The sequence below is a fragment of the Macrobrachium rosenbergii genome, chromosome 4 (genome assembly GCF_040412425.1).
Source record: "Macrobrachium rosenbergii isolate ZJJX-2024 chromosome 4, ASM4041242v1, whole genome shotgun sequence".
Classification (NCBI taxonomy): Eukaryota; Metazoa; Arthropoda; class Malacostraca; order Decapoda; family Palaemonidae; genus Macrobrachium; species Macrobrachium rosenbergii.
This window is the reverse complement of record NC_089744.1, coordinates 51,973,733-51,994,943: the sequence shown is the minus strand read 5'-3', so window position 1 is coordinate 51,994,943 and position 21,211 is coordinate 51,973,733. Positions and strand designations below refer to the sequence as shown.

The 21,211-nt window shown below is 43.6% G+C and overlaps 1 protein-coding gene across 4 annotated transcripts in view; it reads right to left on the bottom strand.

Annotated features, from left to right (window-relative positions):
• The window catches only part of LOC136834525 (uncharacterized), a 29,896-nt gene extending 9,244 nt beyond the window's left edge, over nucleotides 1-20,652 (bottom strand). Inside the window, exons 1-3 of one of the 4 annotated variants that reach the window (XM_067097118.1) lie at nucleotides 20,211-20,345; nucleotides 2,364-2,483; nucleotides 1,982-2,156 (exon numbers count right to left, since the gene is read on the bottom strand). In XM_067097118.1, the coding sequence (XP_066953219.1) occupies nucleotides 1,982-2,156; nucleotides 2,364-2,381 (193 nt within the window). In that variant the 5' untranslated portion in view covers nucleotides 2,382-2,483; nucleotides 20,211-20,345. Of the gene's footprint in view, nucleotides 1-1,981; nucleotides 2,157-2,289; nucleotides 2,484-19,052; nucleotides 19,189-20,210 lie in introns of those variants that run through there. The other 3 variants (XM_067097135.1, XM_067097125.1, XM_067097131.1) reach the window with 3 other exon arrangements.
• Nucleotides 20,653-21,211: the final 559 nt, after the last annotated feature.

The following is a 21,211-nucleotide window of genomic DNA, read 5'->3' as shown; positions in this document are numbered from 1 at the left end:
TTCTTGACGAATGAAGAGGGTCTTGCTGACTTGGTGCTGTCCCACAAAGATCCCGGAGAAGGAGGGGCAGCATGACAAAGAGAATCTCCAAACTCCTGAATCAGAACCAAAAGCCAACCGTTTGTAATCTGAAACTCCAGCGTCCTTGAAGGAGTTCCTCCTCTGATACTTCCTCCAATGCAGCAGGCGGAGAGGAAGGCTTAAAAGAAGAAGAGCACCTATCAGGAGAAGCGAGCCTGGATGGAGAAGCACTCCTGTCAACAGAGAGCGCCTGCCAGGAGAATGGCGCCTGACACCAACTTGCGCCTGACAGGAGAGGGGTCCTGTCCACTGATGAGAGCCTTCCAGGAGAGGAGGCCCTAAAGCGAGGGAAGCTGGCAGGAGAGCGGTGTCTGCTGGAAGGAGGGAGCTTGGAAGGCTGTTAGCGCCTTGTCCAAAGGAGATTACTGCTCGCCTTGCGCCTGGAAGGAGGGCGCTTCCCTCCGATGATGAGCGCCTGGAAGAAGTCGCCTGCTGGGAGTTCCTGCTCGGCGAAGAGTCCTTGAGGCGAAGAAAACTTGCTAGTAGAAGGAAGCTTGGCAAAGAAGAGCGCGAGTTGAAGAAGAGAGCTTCCTGGAACTCTTAATAGGAAGAAAGTCATCCTTCCTTGAGGCGCCATCCTTTGCAAGAGATCCAACAAGTGCTGATAACTGCTCCTGGAGGCCGATCAAAATCTTCTTCTCGGATCCTTAACTCCTGCTGGAGAGGAGGAGGGGATCTGAGCTCTCTTCCTGACTATAGGAGAATCCTCCAGGAAGCGCTCAGGGATCGAAGTCCAAAAGCTCTACTCTAGGAGCCTTCCAGGATCTCTTCAGAGGGCGCGACTCCTCAGCCGAACTCCAACCGCGCCTCGGAGAAGACGCGTCAGAACGAAACACTTCTTCAGGATGCCTTTTCTATGGCGATCCAAGGCAGCCTGGGACGCAACTACAGGATCTGCCGAAGGGCCTGATCGTTGGGGATGCTCTACATCCTCCCTGCGGCTTCGACATTCCTCCTCCACTGGTCCTGGGAGTTTGGAAGAGGTCTAGGCCTAGGAGCAATGCGGGCCATCAGACGCCCCCTCCACTGCACTGGGGACACTGCACAGATCACTATCACTCTTACCTTCCTTCATCCATGCAGGGATGCGATTTCATCTGAAGAAGTTCCGCTTTCATCGCAGCCATTTCAAAGGAAGAATCCACAGGTTCGATGAAGGGAGAAGGGGCTGAAACCAAAGGATTAGGAGAGTCTACTGTGTTAATCTCTACTTCTGCTCAGCAGAGCGAGACCCTACTCGAGCTTCTGGAGGAAGCCTTCTAACTCTATCCTTTTCAAGCTTCTTCAAATAAGAAGTCAAAACCTTCCATTCTTGATCAGACAACTTCTCACACTCCTTGCACCTATTGTCAAAACAATCATTCCCCTACACCTCATACATACAGTGTGAGGGTCTAAGAAAGGGATTGGCAACCTCACCTTACACTCTTGCCTAGCACACACAGCACAGGCCATTAACATCAGACATCTTAATGAACAATCCAAAAACAAATCCAAAAACAGTCCACAATAGCGTATGCCAAACCAAAGATCCAATACGTCACCAAAATCAGGCCAAAACAGATCCTCAGCAAGCGAAAACGAAAATCAAAGCAGGAGGAACCAACAACAGATGTTGCCGGAACCAGCGACAGAGAAAATCTGATTAGAAAACGGAATGGTTCCTATTCCTGCCACCCAGCGGCGGGTATGGTAGATCACCTGACCTACCTGTGCGTCCACTTTTGAAATTCTGTCGGGAACGCAAGACTATAGCTAAGTATATATCTGACGGGTCAGTTGCATGTACAAAAACATAAATTACAATTTTGGTGAGTGTAAGTCTTAAAATTTGTTGGGCGGCATTTAAACTGATATCAAAAGCCAAAAGTGACATTCATCAAAGATATTCACTACATACCTTGATCCAATCGTTTTAATATTTCTTTGTCTCTTTGCTTCCCACGTGATCGTAGTGAACGGCTTTGTTGGGTTAGAACAGCTGGTGTCTCCTGAGGATCCAGTACCAGGAGATCACGTCTGAGTGCTGTCTTTGGTGTAACCTCTTCCAGTTGCTTTTGAAAGGAATCCATTGTCTGTGGATGAGAAACCAACATTCAGATTAAAAAACTACTAATGTAATTTAATCCAAATTATTTGTGTATGAATGGATTACAGTACACAGACTATCAGGGGCCAAATCCAGCATAACCAGTTCTATTACAGTACCTCAGCTATACAGCACACTATTGTGAGTTTTGCCCTTGTTTCAGAACAAGAGGTGCTTGTCCAATAATGCTCACTTTGTAACTGATGCTCATCAAAGTCAGCTCAATGTGTGAGAAGTTGAAGGCTGTATGCTCACTGACTGAATGATTTCTGTGGTGTTGGAAAAGAAATGATCATGCTGATTCTGCCTCAGTCTAAAGTTCGTCATCCAAGAAAGAAACAACAACTAATTAGATCATTTTTATACAACTGAAACAGATTTTAAAATTCACAAATTTTTAAAGTAAATTGTATTTTTCCTAACTACACAAACCTGAGGTCCTTTACATTAAGAATAACTTACAGAAGAGCTGGAAACAGCTGTTGAACTTTCAAACAAGGTGGTTAGGCAGTTAACTACTATCCAGTAGGCGGGAGTCCTACCTGCCCAGATGTAAACATTCCACTTTGCCTTTCAGCCCAGGTGTCAGACTGAGGGGTGGCATGAGGTGGGCATAAATGTTATGTAAAGGACCTCAGGTTTGTACAGTTAAGAGAAATATAATTGACTTTTAAAAAATTGTGATTCGTTCCTACACGATATACAAACCATCAGTCCTTTACATTAGGAAGACTCACTGGTTGGAGAGAGGAATCTGAGTGAGTCTCTTTGAACTGACTGGAGTTTGCCACACCTGGGATTCTCTTTCTGGTTGACAGAGCAAGGAAGGGAAACCTGCCTCTGACGAACTGATCGGGTGTGGAAACGCACCCTCAACTGTCAGACTTCTGGGCCTTTTTGTATGAGGGAGGAAAATGTAAATTGTATGAGGGAGGAAAATGTAACCTCATACAAAAAATAGGCTAGGATGAACCTTTAAAAATCGGAGACAGTAAGGCAAATACAAGCACTGGGTTTGTCTTATTGTCAGGATCTCCTTCTTCCCCTAGCTGGGGGAAAGAGTGGGTTTGCTCCTATAATCCTGAAAGGAAAAACAGAACAGAAGCTCAAAGTATAAGCTTACCTGCATCGACCGACAGATCAAGCATGTAACGGCTCAAGTCCGCTCTCCGCCCAAAGGAAGAAACAAAGGATGAGAGGGTGGAAAAGGAGAGGCCAGTCACTCCCGCATTCACTCTTGCATCTACAACAGAACATCTTAGGCGTGATGCACCCCTGTCCTGTTAAGAGGAGCCAGGTAAGCTACACAACTTGTTGAGCAGCCACACGGGTCCAGAGGAAAAAGTGTCCAAGGACTTGTGGGCAATGTCCCAAAGGTAGAAAGAGGTGAAACTGGTCTGTCGAGACCACATCCCCACTTTCCCTGAGGAACCAACAGGTTCTTCCAGAATGCAAGGGTTGGGCCAATGCCCCTGACTTCATGAGCTCTTGGGCAGAAGGCACCGGTGTGGCCTTCACCAGCAGCAGAATATGCTCTCCTGATTGTCTCACGAAGCCAGAGAGAAATCGTGTTCTTAGAAACTTCTTTCTTGGGCGACCAGTGCTACTGAAGAGTCATCGACACTCAGGCTGGAGATGACAAGTCCTCTTCAGATAGCGCCACAGCACTCTAACGGGACAAAGTAGCATCTTGTCTGGGTCATTATCTACAAAGTCCTCTAGGAAGGGGATCGTGGAGGACTTGAACCTAGCATCATGGACCAATGGGTTCTGAGTCTTAGCTACGAAATCCAGGACAAAATCGAGCTTAACCAATCCCCATCCCCTTGAGTGTTTAATGTTGAAGGAAAGTCCATGCAGTTCTCGTACTCTCTTTGCCAATGCCAGGGCAAGCAGGAAGACAGTCTTGAGGGTCAGATCCCTGTCTGACGACTCTCACAAAGGCTCATGCGTTGAACGAGTCAGGCTCCTCAGAATGAGAGTCACATCCCACGCAGGGGGCCTGAAGTCCCTGGGTGGGCAAGACCTTTCAAAGCTTCTCATCAGTAGTGAAATCTCGGAGGAGGAAGAGATGTCTACTTCTTTCAACCACAAGACTAGACCGACTGTGGCCCCATAGCCTTTTACAGCTGAAACTGAGAGAAGCTTCTCTCAGCAAAGAAGTCTGCGACCTGCTGAATAGAGACTCCGACTTGAGAGAGACCCCATCTACGACACCAACCACAGAAGACAGCCCACTTTCCCTGGTATACCACTACAGAGCACTGACTGAGGTATCCAGAGACTCCATGGCACGAGAAGCCTCTTGCTCACAAGAGATGCTGGATAACCACCAGCCGTGACGACATGGGGACTGCACTGCCTAGTGGTGCCACTCTGCATGGGGCTGACACAACAGGTTGGACCAGGGAGGAATCTCTCTCGGTGCCACAGAGGGGATCCCGCGAATTTACCAACAACAATTCACCGACAATAATTTACCGACAACAGTTCATTGACATGCTCAATTTATCGACTGCACAATTCACCGACATTGTGATTGATCAATTCACCGACAACAATTAAGCTAAGATAAAAAGGAAAGATCATTGACAAGACTGTACCAGCCACATATAAAATAAAGGTTTGAATACTAAACTGGTAGTTATGAAATAACCGAGGCAATAAATCACCAAATAAGGTTTTAATACTAAACAGGTAGTTTAGAAACAGCCGATGCACTAAATTACCAAATTAGCTTGAGTTTCAAAATAATAACAGTGTATTTTCTTACTTCAGTAAGAAATATAAATGGTCTAGTTAACAAGGATTTTCACTACATAGCCCATCATGCCTCTCCATTTTATAGAATCTGAAAAAGGAAAGAAGAAGCTTGTTGTTCATGGCTATTTCTTTTATAAAGACAAGGAGCATGAAGATAAGATATACTGGAAATGTGACAAATATCACAAAATAAGGTGCAAAGCGCGAGTAACTACGTGTGACGGTGAAATTGTAGCAGAAGTGACTGAGCATAATCATGTTTGTGATGCAGCTGAGAGTGAAGCACAAAAAATTGTGGAAAACATACGTAAAAAAGCCAAATCTTCCACAGAAGCACCTCATGCACTAATATCAAACGAGCTTAAGAATTGCAGCGAAGCAGCTGCTTGTAGGCTTCCGAAAACACAGACGATGAAAAGGACAATAAGAAGTATCAGATTTGAGAATAATTGCCTGCCACCACTTCCACAGTGCCAAAGTGAATTGACTCTTACTAGCCAGTATACGAAAACGTTTCGAGGTGAAAAATTGTTAATTTTCGACTCTGGACCAACTGAAAATCGCATATTAATTTTTGCTACTTCACGTAACACTCATCTTCTAGCAAATAGTGATCATTGGTATGGGGACGGAACATTCAAAACCGTTCCATTGTTATTTTATCAGCTATATACATTCCATGGATTTCAAGAAAATAGAGCAATTCCGCTTGTCTATGCATTACTTCCAGATAAGTCAGAAGCATCTTACAATACGCTACTAGAGAAGATTAAGATCAATACACATTTTTCGTCTCCTTCCTCGATAACTATTGATTTTGAACACGCAATGATAAAGGCATGCAAAAAAGAATTCCCAAGCGTGGTATTAAAAGGATGTTTCTTCCATTTTTCGCAGTGTATCTTTCGTGCCATCCAGGCTAATGGACTGAAAAGAAGATATGAAGAGGATGCAGAATTTGCTCTAAATCTCCGTTATTTGCCCGCCATAGCATATGTGCCTGTTGATTCGGTAGTCAGTGCATTTGAATTGCTATGTGATGCTGATATCCTGCCGAGTGAAGCAGAAGCCGTAGTGGACTATTTTGAAGATACGTGGATAGGCCGTCCTGACAGAAGAAACCGTCGTGACCTCCCAAATTTGAGATCGAGATGTGGAATGTTTATGAATCTGCTTTACTATCCCTACCGAAGACAAATAATGCAGTAGAAGGCTGGCACCGAACTTTTGAAACACAAGTTGCTGGGCACCACCCTAATATATGGAAATTTTCCGACTTCTTGAAGAAGGAACAAAATTATAATGATGTAAAAGTTGACCAATTCTTAGCTGGTACTTCATCTCAACCATCAAGAAAGAAATACCGTGATTGTTCTGAACAAATAAAACGGATTGTTGAAAAATACTCTTCATATAGCGATGTCATTGATTATCTACGGGCAATAGCCCATAATCTAGCTTTCTGATTTTAAATAAAACAATTTGTGGTTTTTTATACATCTATTTATTTCTGAAATATTTTGTTTCTTAAATATTTTGCCCATGACTGTACAGTTGCTTTATTTACTGTATATTTTAAACATGTTTAATAAATACTAAAAAAATCTACATTGTTTTCTAATATCCTAAATAAAGACTAGCAAGTAATTATTTCATATATCAAAGATAAAAGGTTAAATGCCGAAACAACCAATAAGTAATGAAACATTAACTAAGGCTGCAATCTGAATTTGTCACCAATTATAAGGCAATGAAAATATTTTATTTTCCACTAGTCTGATTGAATTTTGTTTAAGACTTTTTTTTTATTTTCTATCAATTGTTGTCGGTGAATTGTGCACTCGATAAACTGAGCATGTCGATGAACTGTTGTCGATGAACTGTTGGTAAATTGTTGTCGGTGAATTGCTGTCGGTAAATTCGCCTGTGGCCATTTGGGAGCCACCAGGATCATCCTGAGATTCAGGGTGACCAACCCTTGGCTGATCACCCTGCTGATTAGACAAAAAGGAGGGAAGGTGTAGACATCAAGGTTGTCCCACGGGTGTTGAAAGGTGTCCTCTGCAGCGGTCCATGGGTCTGGCACAACTGTACAGAAGACCTGAAGTTTCCTGTTGCGCCGGGTGGTGAACAGATCTATGACAAGATGCCCCCACAGATCGAACAACCTCTCCGTGATGCCCAAGTGAAGGGACCACTCTGTCCCTATCACTTGATTCTGGTGGCTGAGCTTGTCTGCCACTACATTCCTCTTGCCTGGAATGTATCTGGCTGAAAGCTCTACCGAGTGAGCCACTGACCACTTATGCACCTGCATAGTTAACTCGTGAAGCGAAACGGATGCAAGACCCCCGCCCGCTTGTTGACATGCTACTACTTTGGTGTTATCGCTCATCAACACCACCGAGTGTCCCATCACTCAATCCTGAAACTCCTGGAGGGCCAGGAAGGCTGCCTTGAATTCCAGGATGTTGATGTGAAGGTGCTTGTCATCTCAGTTCCACACTCCCAAAGCCAGCAACTCCTCCAGGTGTGCGCCCCATCCCTCGGTCGATGCGTCTGAGAACAGAAGCATGTCCGGAGGGGGAGTGTGCAAGCATACTCCAATTAAGAGGTTCCTGTCATCCAGCCACCAGTCTAGATCTTCCCTTACTTCCCCCAAGAAAGGAATGAGAAAGGATTGAGGGTCTCGAGACTGTGACCAGTACTCCTTCAGTCTCCACTGAAGGGAACGAAGGTGAAGTCGCCCATGAGGGACCAGCTTCTCCAACGACAACAGGTGACCGATGACGACTTGCCATTGTCAAGCTGGCTGCTCCCATTAAGACGAACAGCTGTGCTGCCTTCCTGAACCTGCTGATACGAGAGTCTGAGGGAAAGACTCTTGTTGCTACGGTATCTATCAGCATGCTTTGGGGTGAGATTGGACTTCTCGAGATTTATCACAAACCCTAGATTGTGGCAAAACTCAAAACTCAGTCAATCCCTGTCCTGAAGCAACTGCGAGCGGGAGCTCGCCAGAACAAGCCAATCATCGAGATACTTCAACAGATGTATCCTGTGCGAATGGGCCCAAGCTGACACCAGGGCGAACACTCGAATGAACACCTGAGGAGCGGTCGAGGGCCCGAAACACAGTGCCCTGAACTGGAACACCATCTCCCTGAGGATAAAGCGAAGGTACTTGCGGGAGTATGGATGAATGGGTATATTTGGAAATAGGCACCCTTCAAGTCCACCGAAAGCATGACATCGTTCTCCCTGCAGAGGTGGGAACGGAGTGCACTATCTCCATCGTGAACCGAGTCTGGCGAACAAATCAGTTCAAGGACGAGAGGTCTATGACCGGTCTCCAACCGCCCGAAGCTTTCTCTACAAGAAAGACAAGGCTGTAAAAGCCTGGGGGACCAATCCGACATGACTTCCACAGCACCCTTACTCAGCATGGCTTGCACTTCTTGCCTGAGTGCAAGATCCTTCAGCGAACCAGGAACGTAGGTAAGGAGACGGACTGGAGAGTTGGTGAGGAGTGGTCAAGACTTGATGGGGAATAGATATCCCTACCGAAGGACATCCACTACCCAGGTCTTGGCTCCGTATCACTGCCATGTTGCCCAATGGTTCAATAGGCAACCCCCACCAATGGCAGCAGCTGGAGGGGAACGCCGGCCCTAGCGTTTCCCCTTCTTATTCTTCCCCTTGCCGCATTTTCCAGACTGGAAAGTGGGCTGAAAGGGGAGCGAATGCGCGCCCTTTCTAGCAGAAGAAGAAGGCTGGGTATTCCTGTGGGCACCCTTTGAAGTTTGGGTCTTCTTAGGGGCCAAAGAAGTGCTAGCCTGACCCGAAGGTCGGACTGCAGTGGCACACAAAGACATGGAGGTCTTGGCCACTGCCTGGTGGACAAGGCAGTCGCTGTCTTCAGCCCAACACTTGTCCACCATAGCATCCACCAACTCCCTAGGGGAGAGAGCGGCAGAACCAAGCAATGGTCCATTCCTTAGGGTCGTTACCAACTTAGGACCAACAGACCTGGCGATCCAAGACAGGACAGCATCCCTTCTCTTCAGCACCAGGTTTGCCCACAGGTTTGCCATCCGGTGGGCAAGTTAGGAGAAGGCTCTACCTCCAAACTGGCACAGTCTCCTGAAGGCAGAGTCCTCCCCAGGAATAATAGCACCTGAGGAGGCAGTCCTTTGGATACTGTGAACGACCACAGACCCAGCTAGGAGACTGCTTGGAGGGCCACCATGGCCATAGCCTCCAGGTTCACTGCCTCTTGCTACGAAAGGGAGACCCCTTCTGAAACAAGTTGCTGTAGTGAGAGACCTGGACCCAGGCGAACCATGTCCAGGTCAACCTGCTTGTTGGCAAGGACCCTTCTGAGGGCATGTGAAACCACTTCTGCCAAGGCAGAGGAGGGAGAAGAAGCTTGTCTGAGCAGTTCAACCAAAGTGAATTCTCCTGCCAAGAAACAATTTTATTCACCTGCTTGAGCACCCCCTCAGCAAGCGAGGACCACGGCAGCCCCACCGAAACCTTTGGTTCCTTCTTAGGGCCCCAAAAGGACTCGAGGCATGAAAGATGACCCACAGAAGAGGCCGTGGTCCCTTCCACGAGATCACTGTGCTGACAAATCAGCATGATGATCTCTGCAGAGGCCCTCTGTATCTCAGGGGGTCTGCATCCTAAGGAAGAGGACCCTCAAGTCCTTCCAGGGTACGGTCCTACCGATCTACTCTCCCAGCAGGAGGGAGAACCTTGGCAAACCCCTTCGACCCATCCTGCACTACTCAGGCATACAACCGAGTCGATCCGAGGACTGAGCCATGAATGCATGCCTTCACAGTTGAACTCTGGGGAGAGGACTCTCCAGAGCTCGCCTTGTCCATCACGTGCCTCCCAATAAAACCCCAGGAGGTTGAGGGAACAGGTGAGGAGTATCGGGCACTCCCACAAGTCCTGCGAGCAGAACCAGCAGTGAGCTGAGCTGAGCGATCGACTAGACCAAGGCAGGCCGATCGTGTGAACGCGATCAGGGGCTGGGGAGTCGGACACACAGCTGGCTGGCAAGAACTTGCGTTGTCCTTTCGACATGCCCCACTCTTCTTCGAGGCCAAGACCTCGAGAAGAAGACTGAACAGGGGACCTCCTCTCTGTCTCTCCAGGTGTTCAGACTCTAAGGACTGAGGCACGAGGTTGGGAACCTGGCCAAGCACTAGTGGAAGTGCCAGCAGGAAGAGACGAGACACTTGCATGTATCAACTCTTTCTCTCACCCTGTGCCTAAAGCGGGATGGTGAGAGGTCTCTCCAGCACCGGTTCGGGATACTCGAGCCTCCTTAGAGACTTGAGTACTCAGAGTGACTCATGAACAAGCACCCAACACAGCACCAGCCTTCCAAGTGGACTTCTGAGGACTGGCGACAGGAGAGCAAACCAAGGTCTGTGGCGCCCATGGCTCCCGAAATGCTAGACCCAGGAGAGGTAAGCGATCCAGTTCCTGAACCCAAGGGACGGGAAGAGCCGACATGAGATCCCACAGCTTCCCCTATGGAGGGACACAGCCCCTTACAAGTCCCAGAGCAGGGCTTCTTGGGGCAGAAAGACAGCCTTCTTCTTCTTCGGCTGATGAGCCTTGGAAGAGGAAGGGGAGGAGGTAACAGATGGCAAAGATGAAGACGAAGACGATGACTACACTACGGGACCTCTTCCTCGACTTCTTTGTCATCTTCTTCAGGATGGTGGTCAAGTCCCCCATCCAAGAGGGACCAGCAGACATCACAAGAGCAGCCGGGGCAGCCAGAGCAACATGAGCAGCAGGAACATAGGTAACCGGAGCAGCAACGGGAGCAGCCGGGACAGCCATGGCAAGTGGAGTAGCAACAGCAGCCCAGACATCAAGAGACCACAGGAGCAACAAGGGCAGGAACCATCATATGGAGCACAGTGGAGGTTACCATCATCGACAGTGCAGCCTGGGATGGCGGGGCCATGGCAAAACCTGGAGGCAGGGGCACTGCGTGCTGAGATGCCAGGACAGCAGTCACTTGAGTATCAAAGTGAGAAGAGACAGTAACCGTGGATGTCGTAGTGGTAGTGGCAGCGTGGGTTACCACTGAAGCGCTCAAACAGGTGGGACAGGAGGCCCTGCAGGGATGGAGTGCCTGCAAGACCCAGGGAGAACCAGGCTGCCTTCAGATCACTCTCTTGCTAACCAAGGAAAGACTCGACAGCCATACTGGAAGAAGAAAAGGTCGGGTTAGGGAAGGCCCCAGAGAGGAGGTTGTCTTGATCATCCGCTCCCCTCTGCCATTCCATGCTCAATGAAGCGAGCGAAGAAGACAAAGGAGAGTTAGCCAGAAGGGGAACCTGGATGGGAGAGAGAAATGAGGAAGAAGGGTTAGCCAGCAAGGGCATAGTAGGGGGTGTATAACCCTCAGAAGACAGCTTGGCAGCCTTCCTCCAATACCGTTTCCTCCCTTCAAACTCCACCCACTGCTCAGCCGACCAGGAACAACACCCAGCACAAGTAGAGTTATGTGAGCACACATGCCCCCTGCAGAAGAAACAGAGGGTGTGAGGATCAACATCAACATATGAGCGGAAACTCCCAAATTTCTTACCACCAACCCCAGGACACACACTGAGGGAAGGTGGCCTTGCAAATAGGCTTGTCTGATTCATGGGTTTGCATCTTATAAATCACAAACACACATATATCCAACAAACAAAACAAAGAAAGGAAGATCCCACTGGGAAAAAACAGCACAACGACAGTCAGGGCAGAGAGGGAAGAAACAAGTCTGCACCACACAATGGTTAAAAGCAAATTGGAATGTTCACATCCGGGCAGGCGGGACTCCCGCCTACCAGACGGTAGTTAACTGCCTAACCACCTTGTTTGAAAGTTCAGTGGCCGTTTCCAGCTGCGCTTTAAGTAATTCCTAATGTAAAGAGCCGATGGTTTGTATGTCTTGTAGGAACAGTTGCATATTTATACAAGCTACATACTACTGTTTTATATGTTTTATATGAAGTAGCTACAGCACTAAGGGTAGTGATGACTGACTAAACCAAGCTTTCAGAGTTGCTATGCAATCAACAAGAGACTGAAACCAAAGTGGCCAAGAGCACAGTAAAGGACAATTTGCCTGGAATACCAACAAACAGCCACATCTGCAAATACTCCAGCAAAACAAATATGAAGAGCAGGTAATGAAACCAGAGTAGGCAGTGATGAACCATGTGCCAAAAACCATGGTCTCACTGGAGAGAATTTGGTACACACACCTGGGTCAATAATAATGGAGAGCATGTGCTTTCATCTTTTTACCTTCTGCATGTAGATGCTTGCTCATATCAATCGAGTTCCTTTTAGAAGTATTGTACTCAAATTTATATCAATAAATGTACTTTGTGGCATACTGGCACTGTCACTTAAACTTCAATATTTTTAAATTCATCTGAGTTTGGGCAATCCAGAGAAGAATGAGAAGGGACAGGGAGAAAGGGAAGGAAATCTTGAGTGAAGAAGATAAAAAGATTTAGAGGTATCAAAAGTGGGGTATTCCCGTTCCCCTAAAGACACCAGTGAACATCCTTTGGCCTTCCTCTGCTCACTGCCTAACCTTTTAAATGATGATGGAGATTAACTGGCACATTTCTTATAGAGGAAGTTAGTGCTGCAGGACCTACCCTGCATAACAAACAAAACTTTGGGGATCCACAGATCAGAAATCTACTGATATAGAGTATTTACTGTCTTATGTTTATATTTTCAGGTTCATCCCCGAGGAGTTGGTACTAAACATGGCACCCTGCAGAGTTTCTGCCATGTTTAGGAATGGAATGGAATATAAAATTCAGGCTAAAAGGCCAAGTACTTGGACCAGCGAGGTCATTCAGCACTTAAAGGAAACTGAGAGTAAAAAAGTTTTAAGGGTGTAACAGGAAGAAAACCTTGCAGTTGCACAATAAATCAATTGCAAGGAGAGGTGGGAAAGATGGAAAAGAGAGAATATGAACCGAGGTACAGTAAAAGGACTGAATAGGGTTGCAGCTAGGGGCCAAAGGGATGCTGCAAAGAACCTAAAGTAATGCCTATAGTGCACCGCATGAGGTGTACCGACAGCACTACCCCCCCAACAGGACAGCCATGTTTAGTACCAGCCCCTTGGAAATAAAAGTAAAGGTGAGATAATTTGAGAAATCCACTGAGATAATGAGACATTACTTCCATCCCCAAGGGCCTGGTACTAAACAGGGTGGCTGTCTCATTATCTCAGTGGATTTCTCAAATTATCTCGCCTTACTGCATTATGTACACCATTTTCTATAACGTTTACCCAAAAAATTATATAAATGAATATATTTGTGTCTGTCTCCTATGCATTGATCATCCTTACATCTAGCCTTTTACTAACCCACTAAGCTAGGCTAGCCTACATGTTTCCTCTCCCTTATAGCTGCAACATCAAGCCCAGGTTATAGCCTAGCCTAGTAGTTAAGAAGCATAGGATACACCCAGCAATTAGGTTAACCACCTTGTTACCAAGCTTCAATGGACAGAAGTGAAGACATACATAATGAAAAGCATAAATAAAAGGCAGTAAACATTCTGATTGGTGACTGGCAGGTACCAAGCCACAGTAGTAGTCCATGCAACTGCTTCAATGATCGTTCCCAGCCCATTCCAATGACCACGGCTAAATAAAAGGCAATGGGGGGAGGCCAGTGTAGATTACTATTACTATTAAAATAGTTTAACCAGACCACTGCGCTGATTAACAGCTCTCACAGGGCTGGCCTGAAGGATTAAAATGAAATGTAGTACCAGGTCTAAGCCATAGGCTAAGCAAGCACAAGGACTAAAAATATGCAAAAAGGCATATGTTCCCACACTAGAGCACATGGACACATCAAATACATTTATCAAGTTTCCATCTGCACAATAAAAAGTAATAAATAAAACTGAGTAATGATAAAAATCAGAATAACTTAAGACTTTGAAAACTCCATTTTTTTATATTAGTTGCCCTATGGGCTTTTGTATTTCCATAAATTACTTTTTATACTTTATCAATTAATTTTCATTTCCTCATGAATATTAAAATTGGGTCAACTGAAAATGTTGGTGACTCTGATGAAACTTCACCAATCGATCCATTTCCAAAAGTTGATAACCCATGTTGGTTATACTTTGGACACTTCCATAACACGTTTAACCGTTATCATCACTTTGCATTCTGAGCATTCAGGAGCTGGTTCATGTGGGCTGATCGTTAAGTGTCCATGTGTCAGACAAGTATGGCCTATTCGCAGACATGTCAGAGTTATTTGCATATGACTCTCTCTTTGGTATGATGAACTTCATTTTTTAACTCCAGGTTTTCTTTGCTTCAACTTATTTTCAGATTCTTCATTCCATTTATTTTGCCCTTTGTTTATAATACCTACTTTTATGTGTGTTATATGATCGTTAACGGGATATTTACATTCGATCTTGTCTTTAGCTGCTTTATCAGCTTCTTCATTTCCCTTAACCCCTACTTGGACAGGGATCCAACATATTTCTATAGTTTTCCCATTATTATATTAGTATCGTATTATAAAATACAAACATAGCAATCAATGTTTTGGTTTTAAATCAGCTGAGGGTAATTGTGTAAATATATCAACAGAGTCCCATTGCTGTTTTCATTTGACTTCATCATAATAACGAGCTTTACGTATTTATCTTTTATCGGCGTGAAAATAACAGTAAAATGTGTTCTTTCATGCCCTGTAATTTTTATTTCACCCATATTGCCAATGCATGATAATTTGTAGTCATTGGCAGCTTGAACATTGTTTTCTCAGCTTCAGCTACAACTTGCAGCTTAATTTTGTAGACACGTACAGGCAGTCCCCATTTATCAGCAGGGGTTCCGTTCTGACGGCGTGACGATAAGCGAAAACTGCCAATAGCCAAAAATCGACAATTTTTGGGCTTATAGACAGTCAGAGATCGGCACCTCTGGTAGGTATATATTGGAGCCAATATCCGATTATCGGCGCAAATTGGCGCCAAAAATTGGCGATTTTCATCGCTAGAAAAGCGCCGTAAAACTGAATCACCGATAACCAAGCCCACCGATATCCAGGGAATGCCTGCATATTTCCTTGCCAATCTTTCTCCATAGAAATTAAGGGTAAAACGTAAAAATATATCAGTCCTATTCTACTTAACGTCATTTGTAACACAACTGTGGTAATTGTTTACTATTGTAAGATGGCTGAAATGCACGTAAAACAGCTGTTGTTATCCAATTCATTTGTTCTTAGCATAGCTGCTGTTTCTCCTTCAGTTGTTTATGGCTGTACGTGTTTACGCAACGAGCATAATGCTACTAACAATACTGTTACCATTCTCTTATACCTTTTTAACTTATTTAACTAGAAGATGGGATAAAGAGATGGAGGAAAAGAGGTCAGTACATGAGATACATGGTAAAATCACGATATACAGTAATTTTTATTTGTTATTTTACTCCAATATTTTCCATGTTTATTGTATAGCTAGGTAAAATTTGTTATTGTTACGGTTTCTTTATTAATTTACATTGCTTTCAATTCTAAAATTTATGCTAAAGCTTTTACTGTCCTGCAATTTACATTAACAACAAAGCTTTTATCTCAATTTACGGGTACTATTTGTTTATACAAATAGTATACACTTTATCGCAAAAAAGAAAACGAAACAGTACTATGAGCAAAAACACCTATGCTTATGTATAAAGGGGTAACTTAATTAGCTGCTAATATACGATGACTTGGGTGTTTTTGGATGGTTTTGGGTGTAATTTTGTTTTAAATGATTCTAAATTGTTTTAGTATGATAATTTATGGTATATTTATGTTTGAACTATCAAATTAGGCAGTGAACTGTTAAAATTGGCAGTTATAGCATTTTACAGTAGTTTATGGGGTACAGGGTATAAATATACCAGTACTTTATAGCAAAAACACACATTCAAGTACATATACAACAAAATATCAGAGTTTCTTTTATAGCAGGGTAGGCTCGGATGCTTTAATCCGTTATTTCGACGAGCTGCTGTAGTTTCTTTTTTTCTATATCTTATAAAATTTCTTATAATGTTTGTTAAACCATCTCTTGTTGTTTTTGTTATTACTGCATATTTCAATGAACAATCATTGCATCCACATGTGTTTTATGTGCATTTCTTGTTTCAATTCTCTTCTTGTACCAATTAGCCTATTGGTGATGGAGTAATCTCTTCTCCCTTGACATAATCATTCTCATCTATGGTATGGTTTCCTTTCACTTCTTCAGTGTTTTGGATATCTACATCTATAGGTTTTACTATTATTTTAGGAGATAAAGGTATATTCTTAGCTTGTTTTTCTTTCTGTTCTTTCTTCTTATTCTTTGTCTTTGCTTTAACCTCTGTTTCTCTAATAATAATTGGTTTTTTCACTTTGGGTGAAGTTCTCTCCAAAGGTCCTTTTTATCTTTAATTTCCGGTCCATCACATCTTTCTTCTTCTACCTCTGTGGTAGTATTTTCTTGTTCTTCTATTTGCATTCTTTACTATTTTAGTTTTTTTTTGTATATCATTAATTTCTCCTCGAGGTTTATTTTGCTGTGTTTTGTTACTTCTATCTGCATGTGTTTTTGTTTCATTATTGGTTCTTGTTATCGAGGAATATTTAAGTTTCTTACCAGGATCTTGAACTCCTCTCACTTTCAGAGCCTCTTTTATTGACATCCCTGTTCTTTCCTGTAACATTTTCAATTCCGTATTGTATATGTAATACATCCATTCTTTGGATCTTGCATGATGATTCTACCCACAGTTTACACACTTAGGTTCACTGCACTTCCACAGTGTGGTATGTTCAGTAGATCCATAATAAGCACATTCCAGTTCATTACGACAATTTTTCTTTTTGTGCTCATACTTACTCCAATTTTGAAACTGCAGTGGCTTTGGGACATAGGGTCTTAACTCTCTGTTTTGGCCTCAAATTTTAATTTTTTGAGGTAATCTTCACCTTCAAATTTTATTTTTGCTATTTTTAATATTTGTTTACTGCTTTTTTTACTTGGTACAACATACACTCACAATCCTGGACCTTGGGTTATCTGTATTTGAGAGTCTAATAGCATTTTCTTATCGACTGGTTCATTGTTGTTTTTAGGAAGTACAATGGTACCCCGAATGCTGTTCATAGTATCGTGTTTTCCCACTTTTACATTAATATTTTCTATATTTTTCAGAGACAAATAGTCTTTGGACTGACTTTTTGTTGTGGCTCCTATAAGCCAAGTCTTCTCCTTTATTTGTCTGAACAACATTTCTATCGTTGGATGCCTATTTAATAAATCATTTTCTAATTTTAAAGCCGAAATATTTTGGTTAGCTTCCATGGTTAGAAACCTTGACCAGCTTCCACTTCCAAAGAGAGAGCCAAAGTGAGTCAAGGTTGGGTCGTGACGGTACTTAGGTTTTTTGGGTCTACTAAATGGTATTAATGTTTTAATATCCCTCTGACTTTTGTGATTTGAGTTTTCCTTATAACAGTCCATATCCGTGCCAAAGTTGTAGGGAGGTTTGAGGAGTTCGCCATGAAGAGAAAAATATAAATTTCGTCCAGGATGAGGTCCCTCTCACCAAGGAGGCCCAACTGGGGGAGGAGCAATACTGTTACTCACAATGGTAACTGTCCTGGTATCCTCACCTGGATATACACCATACCCACAGTGCCTTGAGGGTTGGCAGTCTGTCGAGATCAGACCCAGCACTGATGGCACGGATTGGCATAAAAATTTCCACTCGCTCGTCCATGTCAGGTACTCTAGTTTTACGGGTGGAGCAGCATGCCTTCCAACTCCACTCTCCATCAAGTTAAAAGAGCAGTGAATTCCGTTATCCAATGGCATGCCAAAGTCATCAACAAAAGAGGAAGAAGGGAAGGGGAAAATTAATATGAGGATGAGTAAAAAGGTTATACAGGTCTCAATGTCTGGTTGAATCTACAGCAGAGAGAGTTGGCGTAAAAGAGCATACTAGTCCTTTAGTGGACGCCTAAGCCCAACCCCCAACCTCGTCAAGGGGTTGGAATGGGGGGGGGGACAACAGGACATGTTCCAGAGATGTAAGCAAACCTAACCTTTCCTAGAATGCCAGGTCCTGACCTAACCAGACATTACCTTGCCATGCCCTGACCTGGATGGGGGGGCTTTGCCCTCCCTGGAACCCTCCCCCTCAAGTAACACTGGTAGAACTAAGCAATAGCTCCGCATGGGGTATGACTTTGGAAATTAAGTTTTCCCATAGTATTTTGGTTGCTTATCAATAATTTGCCGTTATTTTTTGTCGGTCGACTGATATTAACCTGTAATTAACCTTAGAAGTTGTATGCTGTCCATCCTCTATTGCTATCGCACATGCCCCTGCTAGGTAACACGGCCTGCTAGGTTAGGTTAGGTTAGGGTACGTTAGGTTAGTATAGTTCCTTTTATAATAGGTTTCCTTAGCCAATCCCTTCTTTAACATATGGCTCCCTAATCACTTGTACATGCGCGGAACCATTCCATAACAACAACATGGCAGTCTGGTCTTTCTCCCAATGTTTTCCGCCACCCAAAACCCAACATTGTTCCCAAGGAGTTCCCAACCATGTGGGGTAGATATGAGGTTAATAATAATTGACCGACAATAAACACCACCACCTCCTTCATCAGCAACGCTAAAAGTATAGGAAAAATCAATTTCCAAGGTAATAGTCCATGGCAGAGCTGTTACTTAGATGTTAGATTTACCATGACACCAAACACAGCAGACAATGGACTTAGCTTCTGTTCAGAGGTAGTCCCTTTGTTCTGCAAACAACTTGGCGATGGTCTGTACTTCCACAAGTTCAAACAGCCTAACCTAACTAAGGTTAGTTCCTGGATCAGGCCTAATACTGACCTAGTACATTAGGCTAACTTTAACATTCCCTCTCCAATTTTGAGGCTATGCTAAGATATATTCTCCTGAATATAGGCTAGTTAGACAAGCTGCCTACTGGGGGTCAAAACTTTCAATTTCTACAAACATGGGCAAACCTACCACTCAATGATGATGTAAATTTTATAAGAAATTTGGCTAATTCTATATATTAGCTCTGCGCCTGTTTTCACCTTTTCAATTGTTTTTTCTACACTTTTAGGGGTTCTGATACTGGCAATGCATCTGTTTGTTGTCAGCCAAATCGAATGTCCCTTCGCTGTGTTTAGTACTGGCCGGGGGCGGTTGGGTACCCATATGTTAACAAGTTATTGCACTTGCCGGACGGGATATGAACCGTTCGAAACAGACGTACCTGTGCTCTGTCTTGTGAAGATCGTGTATGGAAAACCCTTGTTGGATGGACTTCGGGGGTTAATTACAGGTTAATTAGACTCAAGCACCAAAAATGAAAGGTAATTTTATAATTAGCAACCAAAAAACTGTAGAAAAAGTCAAGTTATAGTGCCGTCAGCGACACGGAGCTACCCTATAGTTCTACCGAAATTTGTATTTTTCCTAAACAAACCTGAGTACTAACAATGACGGCCGAAAGGGTAGAACTATATAGTAGCTCGCCGCGGCGGCGACTGCCTTCTAACAACTTTTTCTACAGTTTTTTGGTTGCTAATTATGAATTTACCTTTAATTTTTGGGGCTCAAGTGTAATTAACCCATGAAGTCCATCCAACAAGGGGTTTCCATTCGCAATCTTCACAAGACAGAGCACGGCTACGTCTGTTACGAACGGTTCATATCCCGTCCGGCAAGTGCAATAACTTGTTAACGTATGGGTAATGCACTAATGCTCCCCCCCCCCGGCCCAGCCAGTACTAAACACAGCGAAGGGACATTCCATTTGGCCGACAACAAACAGATACACCGCCAGTATCAGAACCCCTAAAAGTGTAGAACAAAACTAGTTGAAAAGGTCATATATAGAATTACCGCCGAAAGTAGCCTAAAGTGACGTTCGCCCATCCGGGCGTTAGCCTAGGTAGTTAACTAACTTACCACCTTGTTAAAAGTTTAACGGTCGGTTCCAGCTTCGCTGAAGGTAAATCCTATTTAAAGACCGAAAGGTTTGTATGTTGTGTAGGAACAATGTAGACATATAGTTCTACCTACTAAGTTACGCCAAGGCCTAGGCCTATTACAGACCATTTTACCAGAGTAGCATCTATAAAACTACTAAAGCGTATAATAAGAGATGCTCCATACCGTTACTACTACGTCGGACACATTAAAGAAATGAATCACTCGAGGAAACGAATGTTGACTACAAAACTGTAGTTATCGTTATCCTGGGCAATTTTGAACACTTGTTTACACCTACAGCAAACTACGACTTCGGATGTAGGGGAATAATCTACGAATCAGAAGTATAAACATTAGATAGCATGACACGGTACACCTTACTCGCCATAATACTATGCCATGAAAAATAAATTCCAGTGACCCATCCTTCTGATAAAAATTTGCATTATAGTTGTTATATATTGCTTTAAAGCCAGTTTACGGTGAGGTGAATGGAAATATAAATATTTTAGATCCGATGCGACCCATTCCACCGATTAAATAGTGTATTACAGTTCTTATAGGTAGTTTGAAGCCAGCTTGCCGTGAGGTGAATGCAAGCATAAATATTGCCCGCTTCGTTGCTGTCCTGAAAATTGTGGAATTCAAATGTGATTCGGGATTATTGGATCCTAATTATTATGTGGGGTATTTTAACATATTTCATTTAGACGGAAAGAGAAGTTGTAAAAACTAAGAATATTTGCACACTAAAGAAAAAACGCTGCATTTATCATAATTCATAAGACGTTGGCTAAGAAATCATTTTAACATAGAACTGTCAATAGAACGTGCCAATGATTTGAGGTTCCAAGTGTCGGGCGGCTCGTACAAGTTAGATGGAGGGCACGGACATATTTATATAAATATTAATTGGATGACCGTTCTCATCCACACAGATTGATACAAGTATTCCTGTTTGTTTTCTATTAAATATTTATATATAGTGTGTAGTATATTTTACGGTTGATTTCTCACCATGGGTGGGATTCACTGCCATTTGTGTTGATTAATGTCAACACCCTTTCTCTAGTTCCGTCTAAGATTTGTCTTTTCTGTTTCTTATTACACGACCCTTATGGCTACATTTTTCCATCGAAAGCTTTATTTGGAAATTAATAAACGAATGATTAATAATGATAAGT